At 43.0% G+C, this 20,284-nt stretch overlaps 1 protein-coding gene across 8 annotated transcripts in view; it reads left to right on the top strand.

Moving 5' to 3' along the window:
- The first annotated feature begins 1,010 nt into the window (after window positions 1–1,010).
- RB1CC1 (RB1 inducible coiled-coil 1) overlaps window positions 1,011–20,284 on the top strand; it is a 90,077-nt gene continuing 70,803 nt past the window's right edge. For 6 of the 8 annotated variants that reach the window (XR_014790117.1, XR_014790116.1, XR_014790118.1 and 3 more), the window contains exons 1-5: window positions 1,011–1,288; window positions 13,880–14,001; window positions 16,645–16,771; window positions 17,325–17,451; window positions 17,537–17,707. Coding sequence is in view for 5 of the 8 variants with exons in the window: in XM_084849566.1 (XP_084705692.1) it covers window positions 16,701–16,771; window positions 17,325–17,451; window positions 17,537–17,707 (369 nt within the window). In the remaining 3 variants the exon portion in view is untranslated. Of the gene's footprint in view, window positions 1,289–2,310; window positions 2,492–13,879; window positions 14,002–16,337; window positions 16,424–16,644; window positions 16,772–17,324; window positions 17,452–17,536; window positions 17,708–20,284 lie in introns of all 8 variants that reach the window. The other 2 variants (XM_084849568.1, XM_084849567.1) reach the window with 2 other exon arrangements.

The following is a 20,284-nucleotide window of genomic DNA, read 5'->3' on the forward strand; positions in this document are numbered from 1 at the left end:
CTATCGCCACATCAGCCTCCTTCCCTCCACCTCCCCAAAGCCTCCACTAGACAGGAAAATTGCTGGTCTAGCTAAAATACAGAGATATCGGAGGCTTATGGGTACCCAGGGCACAACCCATAGGATTGCACCTCTAATCATCTTTGTTGCCCATCTCTGAACTCGTTCCAGTTTCTGTGAATCCTTCTTTATAGTATCCAGAACTAGACACAGTATTCAAGGTGAGGTCTGACTATATTTCTATTGATGCAACCTAAAACTGCATTTGCCCTTTTCTGCAGTCACGTTACACCGCTGAAGAGCCTCGTGTGGCGCAGAGTGGTAGGCGGCACTATTGCAACCGAAACTCTCCCCACGACCCGAGTTCGATCCCAGCAGAAGCCGGGTCTCGGGTAGCCGGCTCAGGGCGACTCAGCCTTCCATCCTTCTGAGGTGGGTAAAATGAGTACCCAGCTTGCTGGGGGAAAGGTAGTCACGACTGGGGAAGGCCATGGCAAACCACCCCGCTACAGTCTGCCATGAAGACGCCAGCGCAAGCGGCGTCCCTCTAGGGGTCAGTAATGACCCGGTGCTTGCACAGGAGGAGCCTTTCCTTTTTTCCTACGCTGCTGACTCATATTCAGCTTGTGAACAAGTACAACTCCAAGATCCTTTTCGCACATACGCTTGCCAAGCCAGCTATCCCCATCTTACGGCTGCGCATTTGAGTAACAGAGAAAGGACAGGTGTGTTGAAAATGACAGGCCTAGGCCTCTTTGTGCTGCTTGTTTCCTGGCCAGTTCCCTCTTCCTGGCCTTCTTGCAACTTTGCTCCTCAGCTGCGAAGAGCGATCCTGCAGGCATGCCAAGGGGCGAGCCGCACGCACGTCCTCCGCCTTCTCCACCTTCTGCGGCCTCACCCGAAGAGGAGGCGCTGCTGCCGCTCTATCCGCTGAGCCGCCTTCTCCTCTCTATGGTCCCTTACCCGCCCCTCCGGCCTGTGACTTACCCAGCGTGCACTGCGGCGGAAGAGAGTGACGACAATAACAAACAGCGGCGGCGAGGGCTGCGCGGAAGCGAGCGGGGCCCCCGAGAAGCGCCCGGGCCCCCCGGCTGGCCCCCCGTGTTCTCGCGCGCGTCGAGAGCCGCGCCGTCCCGCGCCGCTGCCGTTGGGGTCGCTTCCTCCGCCCTCGCCTCCGGACGGCGGAACCTGAAGTGCCCCTGTGGAGCCGCAGCGGAGGGGAGGAGCTTCCGCGGCCGCCGGTCGCCGGCGCGGGATGGTGCCCGGCTGTTGCTGCGGCCTCCTTCGGGTGAGTGGCGGCGGCGGCGGCAGCTGCTGTCACCGGGGCGACCGGCGCCCGACCTCAGCGGAATGGGCAGGCGTGGGGAAGGAGAGCGGAGGGCCCGCTTCCCGTGGCTGGCGGGGGGGCATATCTGGGTGTGTGTGGAAGAGACAGCCGCCTCTTGCGGGGCGCTGTCCGCGTCTGAAAGAGCCTAGGAGCGGCGGGGCTAAAACCCCGGGCGCGCCTCCATCCTCCCCGCGCCGCCGCCTCTTCCTCTGCCCCGCCTTGCGCTTCACGTAGCCCGCTCAGAGGAGGACGGACGGACTCGCTTCTCGAAGTTAACTCCAAGGGGGATGACTCAGCCCGTCCGCACTTTGCCAGCCCCGCCCACAACACCTTGTTATGAAAAGCAGGCAACGTGGTTTTAGGGTGGTGGTGGTGGTTTTCCTCCTGTCCCTACTCTGATTTAAAGTTGTTGTTTCTCTGGATGTCAATGAGGAGTTTTTCCTTTTCTTGCCCCCAAACTTTCTCTTCTGCCTCGATCGCTTTTGCTTTGAGGGCCGTATGTAAATTCCAGCTCTCTCCCGATTTGGGTTGTCTTCTGTCTCAGGCGGCGTTGGCCTAAATTGACCTCTTTTTCCCTTTACTTGCTTGCTTGTTTGTGGTTGTGGTAGTTAAAGCTTGCCAACGGGTGATTTTTACACACACATCCAGGAGATGTGGGAGATCTGTTGACAAAATATACCCTCCCTTTTGTTTTCCCCAGATGTCTATAGACATCCGATAATTAAAAGGCAGAGAAAATAAGCATCACAGAATAAGCAAATCTGCTTCATGATCCTGCATACTAGCCAATGTAATTGTGATTGATTTAATTGGAGCTGGTTAGGTTAAAGTAGGTTATGCTGGGACTCTACAAATTATTAGCATTTTTCTGCTGAAAAGTAGGAGCCGTTGGGGTATCAATGTGATGGATGTTTTCATTGGGTTTTTAAAAAAATGTTTTGACACTGACTTTGTAAAACCTTGCTATTGTCTTTAATTTTCAGTCTTTCAGGTACATGTATTTCACAGATGTAGACTGTAAAGAAAGCCTTCTCAACCAGTGTTCAGAATTACATTTACTTTTCTGGACCGGTCACGTACAGTCTGTTGCTCAAATGAATTCCATGGTTTTTACAAGCTGTATTCAGCTGACAAGTTTATACATCTGTATTATCAATGAGTTTGGTATGTCTGATTTACATTTTAAAGAGACGGTAAATAATATTAATAACTTTTGTTTAAAATTTTCTGTGAAATGTATATTTGTTTTGATTAACAGGCACACTGTTGTTCAGAAGATAATAAGTAAATCTGTTTCCCCTCTGTTCAGTATGAAAATCTTAAATTAAACCTAACGTATGTTTTGGCAATTAAAGAAAGAAGACTCTGGATCAATTACTATCATATACAGAGCTCTATGCCATAGTATTTTCTTAATGTAGTGTAGACCAGTATGTAGCTGTTGCATAACTATTTGTTACTGAAGTTGTTTTAGCAGTTAATTAACCTTATATTAACAGGTATTTAGGGCAATTATGATTGTACTGTGTACTTATTGACTAGACCTTTTATTTTTAGTAGAAAATGTTATAACTATTACAGTAATGTAGTTGCCATGATACAGGAACATTCCAAGATGTTGATATAGTCAGCATGGAATTATTTTTGCACAGTTGTACCATATGCTGCAGTCTCTCTTGGCCTCATAATTTACATTAACTGTGCTGATAGAGAGCTGGAAGTCTCATAGTCTTAAAATATTTTCAATTTGTGAGGCATCTGTTTTGTTAAACTCCAGCATAGTAATATGGAAAGCCAGTACTCCATATTCATGTTAGGTATTGTGTACTCCATGTTTGTAGTACCAACTTCCCCAACCTGGTGCCCTCCAGATATTTTAGATTACAATTCCTATCAGCTCCAGCCAGCATGACCTATGTAAGGAATGTTAGGAATTGTAGCCTAAAACATCTGGAGGGCACCAAGTTGGGGAAGGCTGGTGTATGCTGTTGCTTTCATGCTCATTAGTGGCACTTACTTGGGCCCTCCAGATGTTTTGGACTACAATTCCCAGCATTTTTGTCCATTAGCCATGCTGGCTGGGGCTTATGGGAGTTGTAAATATGTAATGAATGTGCATGGATTCCATATGTGGGTTCTATTCATGCAAGTCCGTTTTACTTTCAGCATGTACTGAGAGATGTTTTCATCCAAGGCATGTTTTTATATTTATCCATAAATACATTTAGGATGTTTAAAATCCCCAATATAAACAAACGGTACAATCCTGTGCCGGCTTATCTGGGAATAAGTCCCATTGAACTCAGTGAGCATTTCTTCTGAGTAGAGATGTATAGGCTTGTGCTGTGTATCTCAGGATAGGTGTTATGTTTTAAAGCTAAAGTATGCTTTCCATGGGCAGTGGCAGCAGGAGAGTTTGGAATTGCATGTAAGCATAATGTTACTCAATCTAAACTGTGTTGGTGTGGGAATAGGAGGCAACTATCCCTGAGTTTAAAAACCCTGCAAATGTCAGTTATTGATAACATACTTTGTGCAGTGGATCAACATTCCGAACACTTCGATCTTTCCTTAATCCTCACAACACTTTTGTATGTAGGCTGTTGTTTGCATTTTGCAAACGGATTACAGATGAGAAAATACTGACTTGCCCAAGACTAACAAATGAATTCCTGGCCTACTCACAATTTTGAAATTGATTTCCCAGTTCCTGTCTTACGCATTGGAACATGTTCACCCTACATGTTGGAGCATAGTCTTCTGGACTATGCTCAGCTTTCTGTGTTCTCACACAGCAAAGCAATATTAATAGCAATATTAATACTATACTATTAGGAAAAAATGAAATTCCTAAGTTCCAGCATCATATTTTAGTACTTGAGTTGTTAGGTACCTATTCTGCATGTGGCTGGGAAAATTTCCTAGTTCTCAAAAAATGTTTGAATGCCTGGGATTTATCCAGCTCTTGAGTTTTTGTTGCTGCTATTTATCAATAAGAACAGTAAAGACGCTGGGATGGTTTGCCAACAAAATAGCCACCATAGGCTGTGGCACAAGCTGGGTGGGATTTGAATACCAGTGCCTGGCCATGGCTTCTTATGTCATGGGAATCGGGGCAGTGAGGGTTATGCGAGGGTTGGTTAACCCTTGCACAACCCTGCCACCTGAATTCGCATCACACAATAAGGTACGGCTGGGTGTTGAATATTCAAAATGGCCACCTGTATGCGCTACAGCCCACTGTGGCTTAAATAAGCTACAGTGGGTTTTTTTGATTGTGCAAATCGGGTCACTGTGAAATATCTCAAAGGAAAACCTGGGACATGTCACTCCGTAGGAGTAGAGCAGTGTAAAGATTAAAGTAGAATATTTCTCTATGAAGAGCAACATCTGAAAAGTTGGACAGATCAAGAGATCACAATTTAAAATAATTTCTCATTAGAACGTGTCAGCAAAGTGTGATGGTCCTTTTGCTTGTTTTTATTTCTTTGGTTAAGAGTTCATGTAGAAAACTGACCATCACGTAGTATTCCATTTCTTTCAAGAAATACCGTTTCCTTTTCCCTAGTGGTAGGAATGGTATATGGTCATAGATTCTTATTGCATGCTTTGAGGGAGCAATCCTATGGCCGCTAGACAGCGGCTAGATGGCCATAGGATATGTTGTTTTTTGGGAACAGACCTCGGAGCCTGTGCTCTGAGTTGGGTTCCCAGAGAACCAACCTCCCCTCACTTCCGCGCTGCCTCAGAGGCAGTGCGGAACAGCCCCAGCCTCTATACTTGCAAGATGAGTGCGGAGCGGGTGAAAATGGGCGTGGCTGGGGACGTTCCGGGGCGGGGAGGGCGGAACTGCCTGTACAACACATCCTATGTGTTGTACAGCAGCCTCCTTCCCCGCTCTGTGCTCCCATGGCTAAACAGCCGCAATTGGCTGTCTAGCCAAAGATGCAGGGCAGGAGGAGCACAGAAGGAACCATCCCCTCCATGCTTCCCCTGCCCTGCTTTGGATAGGCGATCACCTCCAAGTTCAGAGGCAGCCGCCTATCTTGATAGGATTGTGCCCTTTATTGTATAAAATGTGCATCAAAGAAAGTGAAGCAAGCTTTGTTTGGAAGAGTATATCGCTATATGGGTGATTGGTGTATGTACCAGCTACAGTTAAAGCACCTTGTTATCCAGATTTTAAAGGTAGCCTTTCCCAAATGTTTTTATGGGATCATAGTGTCATGCCATAAAGGGTTGGCATGTAAGCAAAAGTGACTAGACGCACATAACCAGTGCAGTGATGTGATGTGCAGTGATGTGATGACATTGTAGTAAACTGGAAAGGGGAATGCTTGGCATGGCTATCTTGTGATGTACAGTGGAGCTTACATTAGTGTATATAGCAAGGATCCTATTATGTAGTGATTTTATTATTTATTTAATTTATATCCTACCTTTCTGCTGAAATTTGACACTCAATATGGCTAACAATAAAATCAGGATTAAAACAAAATCTTAATTGAAATATAGCATAAAAAACAAATTAAAAACACAGTTGACACAAAACAACAAAGAAATAAGCAGCACCAACCAATTTAAAAAAACTTCAGCAACTGACTATCTTATATGCCAAAGGCCTGCCTGAATAAAAACATCTTTGCCTACAGGTAGAAGGACAACATAGAGGGGGGACTCAGAAGGGAGTTCCCAGAGCCTGGAGAAGCTATGGAGAAGACCCTCTCTTGTGTCTCCATTAAACATGCCTCTGATGGTGGTGGAACTGAAAGAAGGGCCTCCCCAGAAGATCTTAAAACTTGGGCAGGCTTGTATGGGTGGCCAAGTAGCTAGGAGGCTTGTATGTATCCTAGGTTTCCCTAGCAGCAATATCAAAAGTATAGTAATAGCATTTAGAAAAAAAGAGGCACTATAACAGTGATGGTATAGTGTACCAAGCAGCTGTCACCAACCACCAGTCACAACATGGCTCCCGATGATACTTCTGCATTAACCATGCATGATAGGAATCAATCAATATGGAAAGCAGGACCATCAAGATGATGTCACCAAAATAATTTTGTATACAATAATACAAGCATGCTGCCAGGAAATGACCCCAGCAGAGACCTCTCATATCCCAGTGGAGAGAGGGCAGCAACTGATACCTGCAGCCACAACCTTCTGTGGCCCCTCAGTTGGCATTTAAATCCCCTTCCAATCCACACATCGCTGACAAGTAACTCTTTTGCTGGTGAAAATTGTATTGTCAGAGAAGGAAGGGTTGCTATCCTCACCACAGCAGGCAGCCAACACCATGGCTAAATGGCTAGGAGGCCTGCATGTAGAACCCATATGTGATGTGCTATTTATTTATTACAGTTCTGTACCGCCCAATAGCCGAAGCTCTCTGGGCAGTTCACAAATTAAAACCAAGTACAACATAAAAACAATATAAAATATAAAAGCATTAAAACTATAGTATAAAAGAACAACCAGCATACAATCTAGCAGTGATGCAGAGATTTAAAATGCATTAACAAATTTAAAACAGCAGAGCTGTTTTGCTAGAATGTTAAAATGCTAAAATTCCTGGGGAAGAGGATAATGTAGGTGCCAGGTGAATCTAGGGAGCACATTCCACAGCTGGCATGCCACAGCAGAAAAGGCCCTGTTCCTGGTAGCAACCCACCTCATTTCCTTTGGCAGGGGTCCCCAGGGAAGGACCACTGAAGATGATCTTAGGGTCCAGGCAGGTACATATGGGAGGACACAATCCTCCAGGTAACCTGGCCCCAAGCCATTTGTGCTATCTAGGAGAAGGGTTAGAATCCTACTGTAACACAGACAGTTTACATATACCTGCATACAACAGGTACAACAGATATGTGCATACACATAAAGGTTTTACCCCTAAAGGTAGCCTAAAACAATTTTAAGTAAAAAATAAAGAAATGTGTGTGTTAGTGTCAACATGATGGGAACAAGCATTTTGCAAGGGAAAGGTTTAGGGCCACAGAGTTCAACAATGTATACTACATGGCAGAGGGCACAGCAGACAGCACTGGCCTGCCTGAGAAAGATGTGAATGAAAAAAGTAAGAAAAAAGCTCATGGTTTGACTGTCCTGCCAGCAGAAGTAATTTTAGACAGGTGGTGTTACTAGAACCCAGACCTCCCATCCCAGAGAGCAACACCTTAACCAAACAGGTAGAGGAGAGGGTAATGATGGGGTAGGGGCTCAACTATGACATGTCCCATTATTCCACAGCTCATACATGAATTCCCAGCCATATAGCACAGTCATGAAATGACTCTATGTAGATCTGTGGGTTGGTGGAACATCACAGATTTACAAGATATTCCAAATTCAATCTTATAGTATTGGAGGAGAAAGAACTGAAAGAAGGCACATGCTTGTCTAAGTGAGTACGATGTAGTGGTTATTCAGATTGACTGATATATGGACTAGTGGCCTCATTTGGTTATGATTCATGCAATGTCCTGAGATACTTGTACTTTTGCCCAGGCCCTTCACTCCATTCTACCATGGCCGTATTGTTTTTATTTGATTGATTGCCAGTTATGTTGCCACCAGAGCCTGTTATCAGTCCCTTCCCCCATTCACCCTCCACTTCATTCCGCATTACTGTAGTAACCATGAAGGAAGTGAAGAGAAAAATAGAGCTGTTGGTATCTGCCCTATCACCCTTGGTGGTACACAGTAGTAGAGCTCTGGGCAAGATGGAGACTCCTAGTCTTGGTGGGGTGCAGTGATGGAGAACTTGTTTTCCCCTCCCATTATTTCCTTTGTTATTCACCTCCAATGTCTTTATAATAAGTGTGTGTGTGTGTGTGTGTGTGTGTGTTGGTGGGGGTGGGTGCGGAGAAGTCCCCCATCTGCCAACCATCAATGTAACTGGCAAGCGGAAACAGTCATAGTCCTCATTGAACAGTTTTAGTTGTGGAATGAGTGCTGTATCAGCATTGCAATGGAATGGGGGTTGACACATTTGTATTCTTGCAGGGTTTCTCTGCCTTTGAAAACTCCATGCCTGAAAGAAAGTTATGTTTCGCTTGCCCCATTGCTGCATTCTCCATGCCTCAGCTGGGCTCTCGCATATTTTTTCCCTAGTGTCTACATTTGGGAGAAATGTTAACATTACAATAATACCGCCCCCTCTGCTATAATGACATACATTGGGGCTCCGTTCTCAGCTTTTCTTCATTCTGTAAACCCTGGTTCTGGTTCTGCAAGGAAGAATGAGTCTGTTTAGCCAGCACAATCTTAGCTAATGGTCATCACTATACCCTATGGTAGTGAATCTCATTAGAAGTTTAAACAGTATTCCAAATGCAGGTATACAATAAATAATATAAAAGGCATTCTAATAATAATCTGTAATGTGGAATTTTGATTTCACTGTCGCTGTACACCTGAATTTTTTTTTTTGCTTAGAGACCCTCCATGACATCAAGTTCTCTTTCCCTGATCTTCAGAATTGGGATTTTTTTTTTTTTTTTTTGCTCCCATGTGTATCACTGTACACCTGCTTTGAACCTCCTAGAGGTTCACCATCTTTTATAATATGGGGTCATTGACAAACTTAGGTTCTTGCTGTTCATGTCTGATTCCAGATCATTTGCTAATATTAAATAATAACAGTCCCAATAGAGATCCTTGGAGAGCCCCATTGCTTGTTTCCCTTTATTGTGAAAATGGTCAACTCATTCCTACCATCTTTTTGTTTTTCATGAGTTTTCAATCCTGATGTGTCCTCTTATCCCATGATGACTGCATTTACCCAGGAACTTTTGAACTGTGCCAGAGCTTTTTGGAAGTCACATGTATAGCATTTACCTTATGTTCCCATCTGCATACTTATTGACACTCTCAAATAATTATAAAAGTTTGGTGAAGCTGGGCTGATGCTGACTTACCCTCAGCAAGGCTTCTTTTATATGTTTACTAATTATAGTTTTAATGATGTGTTCTATCAATTTACATAGAACCAAAATGAGAGTGGCAGGTCTGTAACTGCCTGGATACCCTTTTAAATACTGGCATTATATCAGCTATCCTCCTGTCCTCAGACTCTGATTTTAATAAATTGGATTTTTTGTGGTGGTAGTGGTGTTGGGAGGGGGGCGGTGCTCATGGTAAAATGTTTCACATTTGAGTTCTTACAGAAGTCTTGGGTGACTGCCATCTTGCTCTAGTGACTTGTTAGCTTGTAATTTGGCAATGAGCTGTAATGCTGTTGTTTGTCACCTCTATTTGTCATAGCTTTTGAATGCCCTCTCTGAAAGCAATGGTTTGGATCCAGTCTCCAATATTTCCTATAGTGAAGACTGATGGAGATAATTAATTTAGTTTCTGTGCAGTCTGATCCTCCTCCAGTATCCCTCTCACACTTTTGTCATCTAATGGCCTTACTGCTGCTTTGGCTGGTTTCCTGCACCTTATGTTTTTAAAGAACTGCTTGTGGTTGGACATTTTTATGCTTTTGTTGCATTTGTTCCCCAGTGAGTTCTTGTTTGTTTTCTCCATTTGAGCAGGACTTCTACTTTCTAAAGGATGAGTTTTTATGACTAAGCTTTTCTTATAGTGTTTTAAATAGTCTCCAAGATTCCTGAAGGTATTTAAGGGCGCAACCCTATGGGGATAGGCGGCCGCCTCCGAACTCAGAGGCGACCGCCTATCCAGTGCAGGGCAGGAGAAGCACAGAGGGGATCATTCCCTCTGTGCTTCTCCTGGCCTGCATTTGCATTTAGCTGCCGGAAGGCAGAGTGGGGGAGGAGGCTGCTGGACAACACATAGGATGTGTCTAGGGATGTGCATTTCTGCCTTTCTTGCACCGGAATGCCCCATTTTGGCCGCTCCGTGTTCCTCTTCTGAGTGTGGAGCACAGGGCTGTTTCACGCTGCCTCGCAGGCAGTGTGGAAGGGGGAGAACGTCGGTTCTCTGGCAACTGACCTCGGAGCATGGGCTCTGAGGTCGGTTCCTGGAAAACCACATATCCTATGGCTGTCTAGCTGCTGACTAGCAGCCATAGGATTGCTCCGTAAGCCTCCAGACCCTCCCCTTCAAATTCTTTTTAACACATTCTCTCAGGTTTGAGAACTTGCCTCATCTAAAATGAAATGTGACTGTTCTGAACTTTCTAAGCAGTTTTTCCACTCACATGTATGTTGAATTAGATAGGGTTGTGATCATTGTTGAGAAGTTTGGCAACACTGATGTCATTAATTGGATTCCTGGCCAGTGCTCAGGAGCAAGTCAAAGCACGGTTCATCTTTGGCCGCATCACTACCAATTCCCAATCTTCTAACCTACATGTAGAAATGTTATCTCTTTGCCATGATCTGAATATGCATTTTATCCAGCCAATGTAAGTATAATTAACGTGGCAGCGATTTCACATTTGGCTACTTCTCTGATTTTATTTCTTCATCTCAAAATCACCAGTAGAGCTTTGGTCTAGGTCAGGTTGGGTGGGGGAATAGATTTGATGTTTGTTGCACTGTTATGCTTTTAGCCCAGTTTTCTATCCACAGTTGTATGACTGAATTTGTTCCTCCTGAGGTTTCTACTTTTATTGTTCTCAATGCCCTGCTTTACACTCAGAGCCACACCAGTGCCATTGCAACCGATACTATCCTTTCAGTAGATTTAATGTCCAAGGACAGTTTTATCCAGCTGATTATTACTGTTCCACCAGGTTCTTTCTTTATTGTCACCATGTCTGTGTTCTCTTCTAATATCAAACATCTTACCCATTTTGACTTTGAGGCAACTAGCTTTAGCATATAAAATCTATATATTATTTATATAGCATCTTTGCATGTTTTTTGTTCTGATTTTGACTGTTTGGTTCTCTGTGATCTCTGTATGCTTTAGACAATGGGTGGGCAACCTGTGGCGGTCCAGTTGTTGTAGGACCCAACTCCCATCAGCTCCAGCCAGCATGGCCAGTGGTTGAGGGGGTTGTAGTCCAATAGTATCTGGAGGGCCACAGTTTTCCCACTCCCACTTTAGACCTTTATTCTGTTCAGGATGGTGATTGTTTAGGAGGTCTGATCTGAGGCATGGGCTCAGTTGTAGAAATAGAGCTGAGGCTTCTGGTGGATGTTTGTGTCTGAAATCCTGAGACAGAGTACCTGTAAGGCAGCGTTCCCTAACCTGGTGTCCTCCAGATATTTTCAACTACAACTCCCAGAATTGCTCATCATTGGCCATGCTGGTTGCGACTGGAATCTGGAGGGCACCAGGTTGGAGAATGCTGGTGTATGGGGTCTGAGATTAGAAGGATTATCTATTTTGCCTGAACTACTTAATTGTTAGCCTTGGCTATATATTGTTTGTGCATAGTCCCCATTTGTATATTCTGAATTCTCTAGGCATGAGGGCAGAGTGAAGTGGCCGTTTGTACCTTATGAACTGTGTTTCCTTATTGGGGTGTATATATTCCTGGTGTGGTGTGACTGAATACAGTGTTAGTCAGGATCTTCTCTGTGTGTATGTGTGTGTGTGTGGGGGGGGCAGATAAAGGAGGTGTGTGTGTTCTCATTGTCTTTAGTAGGTGACAACTGTTTTGCTGATGTGCCAGCGGTATATACAGGATCTAGGCCTGGTGGGGAGGGTAGGAAGCCAGCTGTGCTGGTCACCCACTACACTCCCATCTCTCTGCCCACTTCCCCCAGTTGTGAACTGTATGCATTTAAAACAGCATTGATATGAAGTTACCATGGTGTAACAATGTCATTACACCATTGTATCTTCACTACACTGATAGAGATGCACCAGCAATCCTATCCTTATCTGGTCAATGTAACTTGAGGATAGAATTGCATGTTAATCTCTTTATATTCTCTATTACAACCCTAAACACTTACTGATGAGTCTGGCAGAGACTTGCTGTTGGAACGGTTGGTGGAAGCAAAATCAGGTAATATTGATGACAGCAGTGTTTTCAACCTGCAGCAGAAATACACAGTGAAATTAACTATACTTTAGGTGTTACGTTGTCTAAAATGGAGTAAAATATGTGCTCTGAACATAGAGTAGCTGTGATATTGTAGTCTTTTAGGTCTATATGCCTTTTTTGTATATGTTAAATACTTTTGCAAAATAAAGATTCTAAACACTACATGTTAAAAATGATGAAGAAATGTAATAAACATACTGATTCAAGGTAAAATAGTAGTCATGCTATAAAAATCAGCATTGTTTGTTAAATGGTGACCTAGTTTGTACATAGCAACAACCTATACGTCATTGAGGCTGCGAGCAAGTGTACCTCCTCCCACCCACTCACAGCTTTGCATCCGGTTTAGCAAACAACCCAGGACCACCCCTGTTCTTGGCTTGTTTGTTGCAGTGTATGAACCTAGAACTCTGGGTTGTTGAGGGATAAACAACTCAGGGTTTTACCAGCAAACGTGTGTTTAGCCCTGACTAATTATGGGTTAATTTATTAACCTATGGTAGGTCATTATGTTCAAACTGGGTGTATTCTGTGATTTTTTACATACACAGGGGAAAACATACCAGAGTTTTAAAAGAAAAGAATTTCCATAAGTGTATGGGCATGCTACATATTTTAATTAAATAATAAATAAACCTTCAAGTTGGAGGGAAGCACTCAGTATGATTTTTTTACGAGGCAGTGTTTTGTCCCCTTTTGTCCCCTTCAGCGTTTTGTCCCCTTCCTATAATTAGCAGAACAAACCATGTAAACTTGAGAAATATGTGCTTAATTTGCATAAACTATACAAATTGCAGGTTTTCTTCAAGAATGTGGGTTACCTTAACTCAGCCCAAGTCACAGAGCATTGCTTATGTGGTCTAAAATGATCTAGTGTTAACTTTTTCAAATGCTGCCATTTTCTATAACATCACACAGATTAAAAAACTAGGTAGGACCAAGTGTTATAATTGCTAGTTTTGTCAGGAACTTCATCCCAGATACAGAGTTATGTAACCTCTGTCCAGGGAGATTCCATTTAGCTACCTTAGTTAATAATGGTTGGTTGATCCATCCCCCATGAACTGCCCCAGATGCAATCTTCAGGAAAGATTTCTGCCCCTATCACTTTGTCAGTATTGGATGGATGGACCATTGGTCTTAGTCTCCCATCCTCCTGAATGCCTTTGTGTGGCAAATTAGGTATAGGTATGTGTCAGGAAGTAGACTGACTTACAAGGGTGAGTTTGCTATTTTAGCTTTGGTAAAATTGTTCTATTGGCTATGCAGTGCTGAAATAACTTAAATGGCATTTTCAGTGTTAGTGTTTATTATCTCCCACTGTTTTTCTTTTCTCTGCTGTCACCTAGTTTTCTCCATCTATTGTAAATATATTGTATTTGTTCTCCATATATTGTAAATGTTCTGGGAAGGGGCTCTACGGTATTTTAGTTCTGTACAGCACAAAAAGTTTACCATTGGCAGTAAATAAATGTGCTGTATTAGTAGTTTCTAAAGTGCAATGTCATGCTAGTTTGAATTGCCATTGTTAACAAGCTACCTGTTGCACAAATATTCACAACTGTATTCCTTTTTTCACTTTACAGGTCTTTGATGCTCTGTGTTTAATAGAAACTTCATTCTCTTGCCAAAGTCAAATGAGGAAAATAAATTGTTTTGAAATCCAGCTGTTCTTAAAGACGGTGGTACCTCCGTGCAGTGCCTGAAGGTAAGCAATTTCACACAGGAAAACAAAGATTTCAAAATAAAACTCATTAACATATGATTCACAACAGCTGTTTTTATAGGATTTCATGTTAACTTTTATTTTATTGTTGAAAAGTCTCAGTTGGTGTTCTGATGCCCTTTTAATTAAACAAATGCATTATAATGATTCCTCCTGACTGCTCAGGCATGGCAGTGATTCTGGCCAGCTTATATCAGCAGTTCCTCTTAGGTCTTCAAAACATGGCTTAAGTGAATTACATTGTGCCCACATTTTGGAGTGGGGTTGGAAGTGTCAGAGCAAGACCTACAGAGCAAGAATCCCTGTCCAAATGTCTGGAGATGGTGAGTGGCTGGATGGGGAGGAATAAGCTGAAGCTGAACCCTGACAAGACTGAGGTACTTTTGGTGGGAGTCAAGAGGAGGTTGGGGGATGTTGATCTGGTGTTGAATGGGGTACAGCTACCCTTGAAAGACCAGGTCCTCAGCCTGGGGGTCATTTTAGACTCCCAGCTGTCCATGGAGGCTCAGGTGTCACCTGTGAGCCAGACAGCGCTGTATCAACTCCATCTGATACGGCGACTGCACCTCTTCCTTTCCGACCATCTGCTCCCATCGGTAGTACATGCCCTGGTCTCCTCTCATTTAGACTACTGTAATGCGCTCTACGTGGGATTACCCTTGAAGATGGTTCGGAAGCTGCAGCTGGTACAGAACGCGGCGGCTTGCCTGATTAAAGGCAGCCGCCGGCGTGATCACATCACTCCGGTGCTGAACGAGTTGCACTGGTTACCAGTTGTTTTCCGGGCCAAATTCAAGGTGTTGGTTTTGATCTTTAAAACCCTATATGGTTCCACCCCAGCCTATCTCAAGGAGTGCCTCCAGCAACACCAGACAGGCTGCTTTACAAGATCAGTCTCGGATGGCCTTCTCTCTGTCCCATCAGCCAGGACAGCTAGGCTGGTGAGGACGAAAGAGAGGGCCTTCTCTGTGGTGGCCTCCACTCTGTGGAACTCCCTCCCTAGGGAACTCCGCCATGCCCCCTCTTTAATGAGCTCCCGCCATGCATTAAAAACATGGTTGTTCAGGCAGGCATTTGGGGTGGGTTAGGCTATTTTTAGAAATATGATGTTTTTAATGTAGAATTTTATTGTTTTAAACTGTTTTTATTATTGTACATCTCCCAGAATGGCTGGGTGACCAGACAGATGGGCAATTAATAAATTTAATAAATAAATACATACATACATACATAGACATACATAGGTGTGGGTTAGAAATGACTGCAGCTTTTACTTTGTACAGCCTACAGAGTTTGGCTTGGCATAGGGCAAGCATCTAGTCATTGGAAAGCTAAGCAACATCACCATACAGCTCATCTGATGGGGCAAATGTTGATAGGGCTGTCAAGAAGCTTGGGCTCCTTGGTTCAAACAGATATTGTGAGCTGTCCCCACAACCTGGGTGTGTGGCTGGCTTTCTAGCACCTGAGTAGAGGCCTTGAGGCTTCACCCCAAGATCCTCCAAGTGGATCCATCACTGGGGAGTGGGGAGCCCATCCTAATGTGTACCTGATATGGATTTGGTCCAGTGCCTCTAGTGTCCATGACAGAATTTCAGCAATACAACTGAATGACAAACCACTAATATTGCTATGTGGAACACAAACCCCCTCCCCTTTCTGAGAGCAGACATGAATGTGGGTAAAATTCCTTCCAGTCCCTGTCAACTGGCAGTAACAAATATTCAAACTTGGGCGGGTAGGTGGAAAGTCAGCGATAGCAATGCCAAAGATCCATACCAGGCCCACTATTTATGCCAAGAGAGAAAAGGTTCTCTCGCTGGTCTACTCTGAAGCCCCACCCCCACGATCTGACAAGTGTGCTTCGGCTGGGCAGTGATCCCACCAAGAAGAGGCGATTACTCTTGTTTTCTCGGAAACTTGGTATTATTGGTCACTATTATTAGCAGGCCTGTCCAGAAAGATAAATTTGTGGAAGCAATGCCAACACTCGGTGTGTGGAATCTGCTGTTGATTTACACGTGTGTGTGTAATATATATGCATGTATGTGTATACGCACACACACACAGACACATGCATTTATATCCTGCATCCAGCCAGCAGGGAGAGCACATCCATGGAGTTTTGCATATACCATCCACGTGTCCCAGGACAACACCCAGTTACCAGTGTCTGGGTCAGTCATTGTGTGCATACAAGAGACCAAATTGGAAGAGGCTGGATAGACTGTTAGTACAGTGAAACTCTAGTTCCTACTGCTGTGTAGTGATTGTTGGAGTCAGCAGGATCATTAACACCACTGTTTCTGACCTTCCAGTTCCCAGGATGTAACAGCTGAACTGATAATTCCTGTAAAGGATTACCACATGCATACTCTGTCTTGGATCGATCCCCTGCTCAAAGGTGCACAACCTTTTCAGCCCCAAGGGCTACATTTGATGCTTGTTAGGGACTGTGCACATGCGCGCGCACGCACACACACACACTTCACAATTCATAGCTGCACGTAAGGATTTCTGCATGAAAGGTCTCATTTATGCCTCAAGTGTTGACATTGAGGGCCTTTTAAAGTGACAATGATTTTTATGTGTATTTATGAAACTAATCCTTGGCTTTCTTTGCAGTTACTAAATAATCACTAAGTCAAAGGTGTAAACTTGAGGAACCTAAAGAAGTCAACATGAAGTTATATGTATTTCTGGTCAACACTGGAACCACTCTTACCTTTGACACGGAACTTGCAGTACAGAAGTAAGAGCATCTCTTCTGGTCTTTTAATAGGAGTCTGTTGCTAGACCGATCATAGTAAAACTATCTCAAAGTTTTGGGTCTGAGAGTTACAGCAAAACTACTGTTAAAATGCACATATAGATGTAGTCTTACAACTTTTCTGTAGTGCTTGGGGAATATCAAAACCTGTTGAATACGTGCACTTTCTGTTACGTAGATGAGATATTGTAAACTTTGTTAGAGCCCATCTGTTTTGTCCTTGCTTGAGATTCTTTATCCTCTGCCAGTAGCTCTGTAAGGCAAGGGAGATGGTGCTGTATTTAAGTCATAGTAACTGCAGTGGTGACGATTTATGTTTTTTGTCTAGTTTTTAAAAACCTGGGATGGCTCCTTGGATAGAATATCTGTTCCGGTGGGTGAATTCATTGCCACTGTTCTTAATTTTCTGTAGGAAGCTGAAATTTGGATAATTGATATTTGGCATTATATAATGTATTTAATATTTAGAGTAATAGTAAATGCAACTTTTACAAAACTGTTTTGATACTCAGTTCTTTTTTATCATTTTACTTAGTGTGGCAGATCTTAAACAGGCAATCCAAACCAAGTACAAGATTGCTATTCAGCATCAGGTATTGGTTGTCAATGGAGGAGAGTGTATGGCAGCTGATAGGAAAGTCTGTAGTTACAGTGCTGGAACGGTAAATATTCACTTCAGCTTTCATTCTTTCATTTTAAAAAAGTGTGGAAGGCAAGGAAATAATGATAGGTTTTATTTTAATACAGGACACAAACCCAATTTTTCTCTTCAACAAAGAAATGATCTTGTGTGAACGCCCTCCAGCTATCCCCAAAACGACGTTTTCGGCAGAAAATGAGATGGAATTAAAAGTTGAAGAATCTCTTATGATGCCTGCAGTTTTTCACACAGTAGCTTCACGGACACAGCTTGCTGTAGTAAGCAACTTCAGATTTTTTTTTAAACGGTTGGACTGTATTAAAGCATTGAGTACTCAGTAAAATCTCCCAAATAGAAGCTAGTCTGACAGATTGTTGAAGCATCATTTCATGATACAAATATTTTACTTTTGATTGTCTTCTGTTTCATTTTGTGGGGGTTAAACATTTAGTATCTTTTAGATTTTGATGGTTTAATCCAGGGTTCTGAGAGCAAGTTTCAGAGTGCTCCAGGTTTGTATCAATTAGGCTTAATGCCAGTAAGATACAATGACAAACAGGGTATATAAGACAGGTTGAACTTATGTGGAAGAAGGAATGGACTAGGGAGGTGATGGGAAAAGTGTGATCCCATGGAATTGTGATCTTTTAGTCCTAGTTAATGCCCAGCAAACCTCATCTGCACCAGCCCTTAGTAGTTCCATTTTTTTGTGTGTGTCTGTCTTCCTAAATTATATTTTTCTTTTTTGAATGTTTGCAATAGTGATACAATAGTGATGTATCAAAAGGTGTATGTGGGAGAGGAGTGGAGAAACAGCATATCAGATGCAAATGCTATCTGTGCTGTTTATGGGAGTAGTAGACACCTGGGTTGTACGAACACTACATGAGTTTTTCATGTAATTGCAGAATGGAGAAACTTGGCTGTGCACTTTACATGCTTAGATTAGAACAGATGTCATACATTTTTCCTTGATTGAGTGGGTAAAATCTTTGGTAGTGGGGAATCCAGTTCTGGATCAAACCAAAAGTCCATCTAGTCCAGCACTATCTCCCAAAGTAGCCAGCCAGATACTTCAGAGAACTTGAAAAGCAGCACCTGATGAAAAGGGGAGGGAAGCATGGGTCAATAGTAGAGACAGTGCTTTCTTTGCATGTAGAAGGCCCCAGGTTCAATCCCAGGCATCTCCAGTTAAAAAGATCAGGTAGCAAGTGATGGTTAGGGGAAACAGCTTCAGACCCTGGAGAGTCACTGCCCCTGGAGACAATACCTAGCTAGATAAACGAATGGTATAAGGATGCTTCCTATGTTCCTAAATAGCCGCATTCTGTTGTTTTCCCCTGATATCTAGTAATCAAAGGTATACTGTCTCTGAACATGGCAATATTTTCTACATGTATTTCTTTAAACCTGGACATCATAACATCCTGTGACAATGCATTTCTTAATTTAGTTCTCTATAGGAAAAGTACTTTTCTTGTTTGTCCTGAGCCTGTGCTAGTCAGTTTCATTTACAGACGCTAGGCTGTAGGGTCATCCTCATTGAAAGATGATAATTTCTCATATTCAGTGAAATCTACTGGAGAGAGCAGCTGCAAAGTAGAGTGGGTAGTCACTGCTTTTAAGACTTTTTTGATTATCACATAGATTCATTGCTAACGTGCTGCAGAGTAGCAAAGAACAGATAAAACATTTCCACTAGTAGCCGTAGTTGAGAGTTTAGATTCCCATATGTGGAAATAGCTTCTCTTCAGCCTATGTCATCAAAAGTTTTTACTGTGGGGTGAGTATAGCTGAAGGCCTCTTCATTGTAGCAGAGCTTAAGGTAATGTGCAATGTGCAACAACTTACAATTGTCCAACATTGCACATCAAGAGGCTTTTTCTTTCTACTGCTTTTAATGAATGCTCATTTGCTATGTGTTTTTTAAAGGATAGTCTTGGTTGTGTCAGAATTTTTAAAACAAAATGTTTTAAATGTAGAGTATCTAAGAATTTAGTGTTACTGATGTATTCTTCCATGGTAGGAAGTCCTTTGGCATGCCCAAAGGGTCTGAAGCTATTACAAATAACTTGCTCCCCCTGAATATATGTTTTAAAAATTTGCACAGTTGCTGTCAATGCACACTTCTCTAACATTGTGCCTATTGCTAGTCTTAATCTCTGTTAGAACAGAAGCTGGAAAGGACTATGCTTTGGAGTACTCTGTTGTTCTTTTACCATGGCCCATTTTGTCAACTTTTAACTATAGTGGTGGTAGGCTTCTGGTCCCTAAGACTGACTTCAGAAGCCTGAGGTACATTTAATGGAAATTTTATATCCTGTAACACATTTTTGTTTTCCTCTTCAGCCCCAGAGACTCCCAAAATGGCTTACATAAGATCAGTAACAAACTAAGATAGTCCCTGTCTGCAGGCTTACTATCTAAAAGACATTTCACAAAAGGAAAAGAGAATGGGGAGGGAGAAGGTAAAAAAGCAAACCTAGGCACCAGTTCTAATGACCCATTAATACTCATTAGTATCCAGCAAGGTTAGTGACCATCTGCACACGACCTCCTTTTGCACTCTGCACGTTTTTGCATTAGTCATCCATAGTGAGAAACCTAAATTCTCAGCATCAAGTACATCCCCTTGCCCCTCTTTTGATCTGGGGGGGTGGGCTGGGGGAAGCAGGCAGGAATTGTCTTCCAATGTTTTGAAAATATGTCCTGTATAGCAACAGTGGAGTTCATTGTTTGTCCAGTTTGTCACATACATATTTTGGAGGTCTCAGGCTTACTAGCCAGTGGATGACTACCACTCTCTTGTACTGTGCTAGCATAGGACAGCCAGTACGTACTTGCTGCTTTCTTGT

Source organism: Heloderma suspectum, chromosome 4 (assembly GCF_057233095.1).
Source record: "Heloderma suspectum isolate Gila_16-S chromosome 4, 16-S_ref, whole genome shotgun sequence".
NCBI classification, from domain to species: Eukaryota; Metazoa; Chordata; class Lepidosauria; order Squamata; family Helodermatidae; genus Heloderma; species Heloderma suspectum.